The sequence below is a fragment of the Apteryx mantelli genome, chromosome 6, assembly GCF_036417845.1.
Source record: "Apteryx mantelli isolate bAptMan1 chromosome 6, bAptMan1.hap1, whole genome shotgun sequence".
Classification (NCBI taxonomy): domain Eukaryota; kingdom Metazoa; phylum Chordata; class Aves; order Apterygiformes; family Apterygidae; genus Apteryx; species Apteryx mantelli.
The window spans coordinates 39,581,895-39,592,360 of NC_089983.1; the positions used below are offsets into that span (position 1 = coordinate 39,581,895).

Consider the following 10,466-nt stretch of genomic DNA (forward strand, 5'->3'; position numbering starts at 1 on the left):
TATAAATAGAGTATACTAACGATGCAGTTTCTGGGCTTTTTTGATTAAATACAATTGTTCAGAGACGAATGGCTCAGTCTTATTTCACCTATACGGCAATCTTTTGGAGGCCTCAGAGCTTGCTGGTCAGTTTAATAAAGTGCATCTCTCTCGGAGAGATGTTCACAGGAAACCAGAGCGATGGACCATCACCTCAGACAACGCTTGGTTTTGCATACGTGAACCTGGAAACCAAGCAGCCTTTTCTGTAGGCGCCTGGAGATCGGAAGCACAGAGAAAGTCTGGTCACAGCAAACCTGCTCTGCTTTTGGGGTGTGCTGCAGCTCTGCAGGGGGGTTTGCTTTGGAAAGCGCGGGTGCCCGCCGGGCTGCGCGGCCCCACGGAGACGTGGCCCCTGCAACACCTCCCCTGCGGGCTGGACCCACACCATGTGGGACTGGGCCCTGTCATCTGCAAAAGAACCCCTCGTTGTGTGGAGCCCGGCCCGCACCGCGTGCCCTGCACCACTGCAAACCAGGCCCTGCAGGCGTGGGGAGCTGTGGCCCCATAGCTTGGGGGACTGGGCCCCACACCATGGGGAGCTGTGGCCCCATACCTTGGGGGACTGGGCCCCACACCATGGGGAGCTGGGCCCAATGGATCTGTGGCCCCATGACGTGGGAGCCTAAGCCCCACGCCGTGGGGAACTGTGGCCCCATACCTTGGCGGGCTGGGCCCCACACCATGGGGAGCTATGGCCCCACACCGTGGGGAGCTGGGCCTTGGGGAGCTGGGCCCTGCAGCGTATGGATCTGGGGTGCCATGCCATGGGGAGCTGGGCCCCACGCCACAGAGAGCTGCCCCTCAGGGAGCCGGGCCCCGCGTTTCGTGGATCTGCGGCCCCCACCGCGGGGAGCCGGGGCAGCCCGCGGGGAGCTGCGGCCCCCCCGACCCCACAGCGCGGCAGGAGACCCCGCCCCCCGCTCTTCGCCCCGCCCCCCGCTGCGCACGCGCACGGGCCGCACCGCGGGCGCCGCGCGCGTCATCTCCCGGCGCCGGGCCCCGAGCGGGAAGATGGCGGCGGCGGCGGCGGACGGCGTGGCGGGGCTGGCGGCGGCGCTGCACGGGGCGCGGGCCCTGCGCTTCGGCGACTTCGTGCTCAAGAGCGGCCTCGCCTCCCCCGTCTACGTCGACCTGCGCGTTATCGTCTCCCAGCCGCTCCTGCTCACCCAGGTGCGAGGGGCCGCGGCCCGGGCCGGGGCGCCCCGGGAAGCGCCCGTTTGGGGCGGGTGCTGGCCGCAGGAGCCGAGGTTGCACTGGCCGTTCAGTTACCGAAACAAACGAACGAGTTTTCACAGCAACGGTTGTTTCATTTGGCAACTGCAGGTCGGGGACGTATCCTGGGTTCAAAGTGTAAACTGTGTGGAAAAGTAGGGATCTGTGGCGCACTTAGCCAGAAAAAATGTGTATTAGCCTTATCTTCTTACACGAATATTTGAAAATTTATTACAACTTTGGAAAAAAAAATCTTTACTGGGGCTGCTTTTTGTGGCAGCAGAAGAGCACTCCACTTCTTATTTTCAGTGTGAAATAAATAACACTTACTAGTAGTTCAAAGCAAAAAAAAAAAAACAACTCAGCACCTAAATATCACAAAAAACTTCTAGGGTGTGTTTGCATTTAACGGTACCCACGAGATCTCAGGTATCTCCTCGCCACCCTGCATATTGCAGGATGAAGAAACTCTTTGTAGCTAAAGGAGGAAAAAAGGTACAAGAGAATTCCAGGGAGCTTATTTGTATAGCTTCGTTCTCAGAATTAATAGTGATTTGCCAATGACAAAATTACTGAATGCTGCTTAGAATCCTCGCTTTGTGTGAAGACAGCTGCTATCAAATAATAATAATATAAAAGAGATTTTTCCGTGCATTGGCATTGTTTCCATGGGTAATATTTGTTTAGAAACAGTCTGATCTAATTCTTAAAAACTGTTTTTCTCAGGTAGCAGATCTCCTGTTTCAAACAGCAAAAGATGCTGGTCTCAAGTTCGATTCCGTGTGCGGTGTTCCTTACACAGCACTGCCCTTGGCCACGATCATCTGTTCAACACATCAGATTCCCATGCTTATACGGAGGAAGGAAGCAAAAGACTACGGTAAAATCTTCAAATTGTGAATTTTTCTTCTTGTTGTCAGTCTTGCTTGTGAAATGACTTTATCTATTTGCTGTTCTTCTGTGATGTGCAGCATCTTTATTTCAGTTTAATACTACCACTCCAATTGAAAAAGTAGTCCCTTTCCCCCAAAATGTACTTCCTAAAGCATTCCAGCCTGATAAAATTCTCCCAGCTGGTCACTCGTTAGCTTGAATCCTGCTGTAGTAGGTATGGTGACTCTGAAGTTTTTTTGCTAAAGTAAACTCCGGCAGTGTCTCTCTCCTTGGCAGCGTTACTGTGGTTCTGGGTCACTGGCCTCTCCCAGAAACAGATATATAGCTCAGTTACTCTGACATGCTGAGAGACCAGGGCTACGTTTTACACCCAAACAGAACTTTGTGCGTAACTATTCCAAGAGGAATCTTCCTAGTCTCTTCTTTTGTCTCTGAAACTCCTTTTTCTTTTATGTGATGTAGTCCTGTCATCAGTGGACAAGGTGGACCAGATGAGGAGCAATCAGTCCTCTACCAAATGAACTATTCCTTTCATTTTGGGGGAGGGAAGGGTGGAGAAGACTGAAGTACTAACCTACTTGAGCAGCTGGAGATTTCCTCATGTGCTGAGTGCCATCCTTCTCTGTTCAGATTGAATACTTTTGGATGTTTGTCAGAACTAAATGGTGCTCCTCAGGTAGTCGTGTGCCAGGCATGAGAACTTTTGCTGTTGCTTCTTGTGAAAGATAAGTTAACTGCGACAGCAATTAGCTGCCTGGCACAAGGTTTCCAGTCTCACATGGATTCTAAAGCTATATTTACACAAATTCTCCAGTCTGTCACAGTCTGATATGGGCTAAGCACCACATTGGTGGCGTGCTCTTCGCCTGCTGCTCACTGCTTCCTGGGAAGATGGACCTCTTTTGTTGTTGTCCCCTGGGAGGCCATTCATGGACTTGTGCCTATTGTTAGCTAGGGCAAAGACCTCAGGGGCTCTTCTGTTTCCAACTGTTCTAACAGACATATTAAGTATAGAATAAAGCTTGTGGGAAATAAATGTTGAACTGAAGAGCAGCAAAAACTTTTTTACTCTAAAGACATTGTAAATAACTGGAGACAGTATTTTAGGAGTTTTGAGCATTGTATTTATAGCAATAAAAACTTGACTTTCTGTTGTCATGACATCTCATTCAAAGATTACTTAAATATGTGCAATTAATTATCTGTCAGTTTTGTTAATAGAATATAATTTCTGGAAATATAAAGTATTTCATCCTGTTGGAGAAGTAACAGTCTTCATGAATTTCATTACATGACTGAGCTATAATTAGAACTGTGATACTTAGTATCAGCTAATAATTAAACTTCTAAAATTAAAATTACCTCTCCATAATGACAATGAATGTGGGATTCCTGTTACCTCGAAGCCCGGTCCCAGTATTTACTACAGTGTATACTTGTATGCAGAACAAATCTGATCTTTAAACTAGTGTGACAAGTTAAAGATTTCTTTTGGTGCTTTAGGTTTTTGAGGTCTTTTAAACTTTCTTGATTTAGTGTAGTGTGTGCCTTTTATTTTAAAGGTACGAAGCGGCTGGTAGAAGGCACCATTAATCCAGGAGAAACCTGCTTGATCATTGAAGATGTGGTAACGAGTGGATCTAGTGTACTGGAAACTGTAGAAGTTCTTCAGAAAGAAGGGATCAAAGTCACTGATGCCATAGTGCTGTTGGACAGGGAGCAGGGTGGGAAGGCCAGGCTAGAAGAACGTGGAATTCGCCTGCACTCTGTATGCACGTTGTCCGAGATGTTAGAGATTCTCCAGCAGCAGGGAAAAGTGGCCACTGAGATGGTTGAAAAGGTGAAGAAATTCATTCAGGAAAGTGTGTTTGAGCCAGTGACTCAGAATGGTCCTGCCCCCATGAAAAGAATATGTAAAGAACTGAGCTTCGGCGCTCGTGCTGAGCTACCTGGGATACATCCTGTCGCAGCCAGACTTCTCACGCTTATGGAAAAGAAGCAAACTAACTTGTGCCTTTCTGCGGACGTCACCGACTCCAAAGAGCTGCTGCAGTTAGCTGCCAGCGTGGGCCCCAGCATTTGTATCCTAAAGACTCATGTAGATATCCTGAATGATTTTACTCAAGAGGTAGTAAAGGAGTTGAGAGCACTTGCAGACCAGCATGAATTCTTGATTTTTGAAGACAGGAAATTTGCAGACATCGGAAACACAGTGAAACATCAATATGAAGGTGATTATCATCAACCTTGATTTACTGTAATTTTGTTGCCAGGCTGTGTAACTGCAGTTCTGGAACAGGTTGCCAGGAGAGATTGTGTTATCTCCATCCTTGGAGGAGACTCAAGGGAACAAGGCCTTGAACAACCTGACCTAGCTTTGAAGTTGACCCTGCTGTGAGGGGATGACCTGCAGAGGTCCCTTCCAACCTAGATATTTTTATGAATCTGTGATTGTGCTCAGTAAGTACTTCTGAATAGTTGTTTGCTGTGATGAGTGCAGTGTGGCTCCTTAAGGCAGTCTGCTACTGTATGCTTGTGTGCTTACTATGGCTTTCATTCTATACGGCATGTGCAGCTGTAGAACATTTTTTCTGATCCGTGTGCTCCTTACGTGGTCTTGAAAGGTAGCACCTGTAACTGAATTTTTAGGTCACCATAAGTGCTGCAAGGCCAAATAGTGAGGCATTTATGAAAAATAAAACTGAAATATTATCCTCTCTGATTAGGCAGCTATCAGGATTGTTTGATGAGACTGAACTTGTAACTGTCAAGCTTCAGTAGTAAACATGTCTTTTAAAATGTGCAAGATGTAGTGTGCTGCTTGTTTTGCTTACTTAACTCATGTTTCCCATTCTGACATTTAGCCTATGTCTTCCTGTGTTTTTTCTCAGGTGGTATATTCAAAATAGCATCCTGGTCAGATGTGGTTAATGCTCATGTGGTTCCAGGCTCTGGAGTTGTGAGAGGTCTGAAGGAAGTAGGTCTTCCTTTACAGCGAGGCTGTCTTCTGGTTGCCGAGATGAGTTCCCAGGGGTCTCTTGCCACTGGTGACTACACAAAAGCTGCAGTAAGTAGGGAGTTTTGTTTGGGATTAAAAGCTTGTAAAGTGCTCTGACAGGGGAAGTTCTGTGTGCTTCTAAAATTTGTGCTTTCAGAAGTCTCTTCAGCTCTAACTATTGCAGTTTTTCTTTGTGTGGCGACTCAAGAATCTCAAAATATGGTGCTTAAAGATTACAGCTGTAGGCTAATGATGTAAAAGGGTTGGAGTATACACCATGAATTCTAGTAAACAGGCTAAGTTTGCTTGTTGGCCCTTGTTCTTTGGCAATAAATTGTCATTAGCGTAAGTTCATCCAGTGTCTTATTTATAACGTAGAAACAAGTCTAATGTTTCCATTCCTGTCGGCAAGCACAGCAAAATCGATTAGGGATCAGTCAGTTCTGGCTTACATTGGTAAAGTGAGAACTTGCTAGCCAAAGTGTTTTGTTCCTGTCTTGCACAGCTTAATGTGTAAATGGCTGGACCAGGAACAGATTGCAGGTCAAACTTAGTTTTAGGTATGTGATTTGTAACTGTTTACTTATCATCTTTAGGTGCAGATGGCTGAAGAAAACTCAGATTTTGTTTTTGGATTCATATCTGGATCGAGAGTTAGTAATCGACCAGAATTTCTTCACTTAACTCCAGGGGTGCAGATGCAAGCTGGAGGTAACTTTCTCTGAAACACTTTGATTACACCATTCATGATCAGACTCTATGTAGCCTTCAGTGAGAATGTGACTTCTGAAGAAGGAAGGGTTGTTAGTTCTCCAGCAGCAGGAGTCTGTGTTTGCCATTTCACTCATATTAGCTTGCTTTTATGTTTCTGGATATACTGATCCCTTTCCTGGAATTTCTGAAAGGGAACAGCACACTAAGCAGCTTTGTTAGATCTGTCTGTGCTGAGGTCTGTATGCACCACAGAGTACAGTCCTTAAACATACAAAATGTGTTCACATGGACATTAGGTTAGATGTAGAACTATTCAGGAGGAGTAGAAAAAAAAGATTTGACAGGTACGAAAGTCTGCCTGTTGAATCTGATGTAGATTCAGTATCAAAGGATTGGAAGTCTTGTACTAAATAAACAGTATCTCACTGAACCAGGTGGGGGAGATGCATTTCCCTGCAGTGCTTTATTCTTATGAAAACAGAAGTGAAATCACAAGCTTTTACTTGAATGTTTGGTTTTGTGCCAGTTTTAAGAAGGCTAAAGCTTATTTTAGTAATCCTGATCAGTGCTTCTTTGAGTAACTGTTCCATATATTGTTACTTGTAAATCATGAAGAAGGAGGACCTTCTATCTCAGATTTCATCTGTGTAATAAGTAGTTTTTTTTTTTTTACTTGGAGACATAGTTCTGGTTATGTCTGTGGATGGGTAGGGTGAGAGCTGAAACAACATACCTGTTCTCTGTTCAAACCTCTCTTTAAAAGTTTTTAGTGGATATATTTCTGTACAAATTAGAAAAATGGTATGTCTGTTTCAGGTGATAACCTTGGACAGAAATACCTAAGCCCAAAAGAAGTTATTAGCGAAAAAGGTTCGGACATCATTATTGTGGGACGTGGCATCTTGTCTGCCTCAGACCGTCTCCGAGAAGCAGAGAAGTACAAGAAGGCAGCATGGGAGAGCTATCTAAGCAGGCTTGGTGTTCATGCGTAAGATTGAATTAAGGTCATTTTTTCCAGTGAATAAGCAAAGCTCATGCAGCAGTCAAGATGGAGCTGAAATCATCATGAGACTTTCTCCCAATTAAATACATAAACATTTGGTGTTAAGTCAGTAGAAAACCATGCCCTTCTGGGGGAATCTCTTGCTCACTCAGTTATTTTTAATTGTGAGTGTACACACAGACAAAATTATACTTGCCATGACTGTTTTTTAATATTTGAATATATGAAACCAAAACTTGATGCCAATTTTTAGCCTAATTGCTTTTCTCTGCTGAAAAATGTTGAATGAAAACACTCCGAAGGGTGCTTGCCTGACTGTTACTGCTCTTTGTTTCTTCTTTCCACCCTCAAATTCCTTCTGGCTGTGGAAACAGTATTTTACTGTTCTCGGTAAACTTCACCTGCAGTACTGACCTTTTGTCCCACTATCACAGGACTGCTCAGCTCTGCCATTTCCAAGGAGCAAATACCAGTCTGAATCCCACACTGTGAAGCTGAATAATGTGTTGCTTAATAAACACGTTTGCTGCTGTTTTCCATCAGTTGAATATGTTAGTTGTCTTTGTGTGCCAGTGTGAAATACTGCTAATTTTCAGAACCAGGGCATTATAAAATAAGTCATTCTGTATGTTTGTGACTGCAGGAATTACTCATGATTCTGCTTGAAGTCTGCTCTGACAAAAGTTTTTGCAGTTTTTAGTTAATGCTCACTTAACTACAGTGCAGCTGTTGACAGGTTCCTCTAATGAGAAACAAAAATGTACTTTCTGTTGCTTGACCCTATGTGAAAAATAACTGAAATACTTCCCGGAATTACTTTATACTCTTTTGGATTGTGAAGAAGGGGAAGTAGAGAAATGTCGTGTATGATGAGTTTTGATTGAAAGGAGTGGGATCATCTTAAGTATATCCAGTATGTGCGTGATGGAAATCAGCTTGAATTTTCAATGCTACCACAAAGAAATGATGATGCAGTTCTAGACCATTGTTTGTTCTATGCTGATGCAAAGAAGTACACAAAGCTGAATCCCTTTTTAAATCCATTTACCTATTGACTAGCACCAACTACATTCAGCGAGGCGCGTCTTTTGCCTTTAGTAGTGAACTCTACTCAGTCTTTCCGAAGAAAGAATTGGAGTTATGCTGAAGTTTGAAAGGAGAATTTTTGTTGGTTGTCAATTGGATTAATTTATGCAGAATATCTAAGAGAAGAGAAACAGGCCTGAAGCTGAGGGCTCTACCTTATGCTTCTTGTATTTGTGACTAGCTCCATTGGCAGTCAGACTTCAGAAACATAGGACTGAAAAACTTGCTAGCTGTCTGGGCATGTTGCAGGTAACGATTTTATAATCCTTTCATATTTCATGTTGTCTAGAAGTGTTTCCACTACTCTTTGATGAATGTGTTTTATAGGGCTGAGAAGCTAGTATGGAGAGAATATTGGGATTTACTGTGTGTGTTTTCTTTTCCTTGGGGGTAGGGTTTGCTTCAGCAATCTTCTTATACACCATAGTTTACTTCCAGGGAGCTCATTATGGGGAAGATGAAGGCTCTTAGCCAGCTTTCCCTGCTGGAACTTGATGAATGCATTGGGCAGCTTGCGCAGCTACACTGCAGTACTCTGAGTCACGATATCTCACATCAGCGACTACGATGTTCATCCCCTTCAAAATGATCAGAGGATTTGGAATTTGTTTATTGTCTTAATTATCTGATAGCCTGGAGCCCTGCAGCAAAAGCAAGACTTTCTCACTTAAAACTCCTTTGCAGAAAACTGCTTTCTCCACCAGAGGGAGCTGAGACTCTATTCAGAATAATTGATGCCGTAGCTCTTCTCTAGCTAATAGTTTCCACTGATAATACCAATGCTAAATATGCTGAAGATAAACATCTGCCTGGTTTTCAACAGATTACACCCTTACACCCCTAATTTAAAGCAGTAGAGCTTACCAGATAGCTGCCTCAGGTTGGGGTCCAATACTGTCTGTTGTAACAGGGTCACTACTGTTACAGCACAAACAGTGTTTTGTGAATTCAGTGTTTTCCACCAACTATGCTAAATTTCATTAAGGATGTGACTGAGATCTACACAACTCAAACCCTGAGCAGAATCTTCTGAGAGCTGATTTATCAGGCTTCTGTCTGAAAAGATTGCATCTCTGGCAACTTTTTGGAGAGTTTGATACAATCTAACATCCAGTCCCTTTTTAGAAAACCTTTGCAATGCTTTCTTTATGAAACAAGTTCCGAGGAACAGATTCAAACTTGATTTCACAGTTCTTCATTGTGCACTCCAGTAAATCATATGGAAAGAGTTGTTTTCTGGTGTTTCAGTTGACACTGATGTCACAAGCATCAATTAGTAACACAAAAGCATGTCACCTTGTATGTGCACTCTTGTGTCAGAATGATTATGGTAAACAAATGGGTGCGCTTTCTTTGAGGCATCTGAAAGTGATAAAAATCCATTTCAAATTAAGAACAAATGTTAATTTCCTTGCTCGCCCCTGCTGCTCACATTCATAGCATGGTCCCTGCCGTTGGTGCTGTTTCTAACATGGGAACTAGGTCACAATTTACAAAACTCATTTGCATCATAATATATGAAACTGGAAAAGTCCTGCAGTTCATTCTCTGATCAGACCGGAGTCTGGGATGGAGGCATATGGCTATATTTAAATTTGTTGGTGGTTGCCATGTGACCTGTATTATCTGGCAACTAGGTATTTATATGAAATTGCTATCCTTAATCCACTCTGCAGTACTATTTGCAATGAAATGAAGTCACTTTATTCAGGCTTAAAATTCTTGCAGAAACAGTTGTCTTGATAAAGCCATCACTGTATTAAAACTTTTATCTGAGTTAAAAATTTTTTCCTTATAAATGATTTGTGCATCACAGCATCAACATTGTTTTATTAGCCAATAATTGGTGGGTTATATTATTGTTCCCATAGCCTATTCTATGAAAAGTTATCCAAGACCTAATTCCAGAAAAGTAACTGAATTGTATCGCTTTAAATGTACTTGAAAAGCCCATTACTGTGAGTTTTCTAGCAAGTAACAAAAACATTGCGTTTAGGAAACGGTTTGGACCAAAGGAATGTGAAATACCCAGGGGAAGAAGTTTCTTTCCAGTTATGAGATTCGGAGGTTGTTGACTCAGAGAAGTGTTCTGCGTTGGAAGTCTTGTACGTGACCTGGAGACCAGACAGGGCTGGACACTTGTTTTGTAATGGCTGCGTTACCTCTTGGTCCTCTGTGCCACAGTGACAAGTGCAGCTCCATGTTGTAACTTTGCAACAAATTGAAAATCAGTTTGGTGCCTGCTGAAGCTTCAGGTTTTCCTCTTACTCTTTTGGCACGTTTTCATAGACTGGGACCAATGACCCTGCCTGTGTGCCGGGGCCAACTTTGTCCTCCTTGGTTCTCCATTTCTGCGTGACCTGTATCCTGCTCTGAACTTCTGCTATCTGGAGTCAGGCTATGAAAATGCAGGGTTGTATGTGGAGGTTGGCCAATATAGAGGCAAGAGGGGAAACTCCTGCAAGGCTTTTAATACTGTGAAGTGCTTACTTAGGGCACGGTCTTCTGAACAGTGAT

General features: G+C 43.6%; 1 protein-coding gene across 1 annotated transcript; it reads left to right on the forward strand.

The window, feature by feature from the left end:
- The first annotated feature begins 1,045 nt into the window (after positions 1 to 1,045).
- Positions 1,046 to 7,411, forward strand: UMPS (uridine monophosphate synthetase). Its single transcript, XM_067299323.1, has 7 exons — positions 1,046 to 1,212; positions 1,981 to 2,134; positions 3,711 to 4,379; positions 5,040 to 5,215; positions 5,743 to 5,857; positions 6,677 to 6,848; positions 7,298 to 7,411. The coding sequence occupies exons 1-7, from the start codon at positions 1,054 to 1,056 to the stop codon at positions 7,353 to 7,355; spliced, it is 1,503 nt and encodes a 500-aa protein (XP_067155424.1). The 5' UTR covers positions 1,046 to 1,053; the 3' UTR covers positions 7,356 to 7,411.
- Positions 7,412 to 10,466: the final 3,055 nt, after the last annotated feature.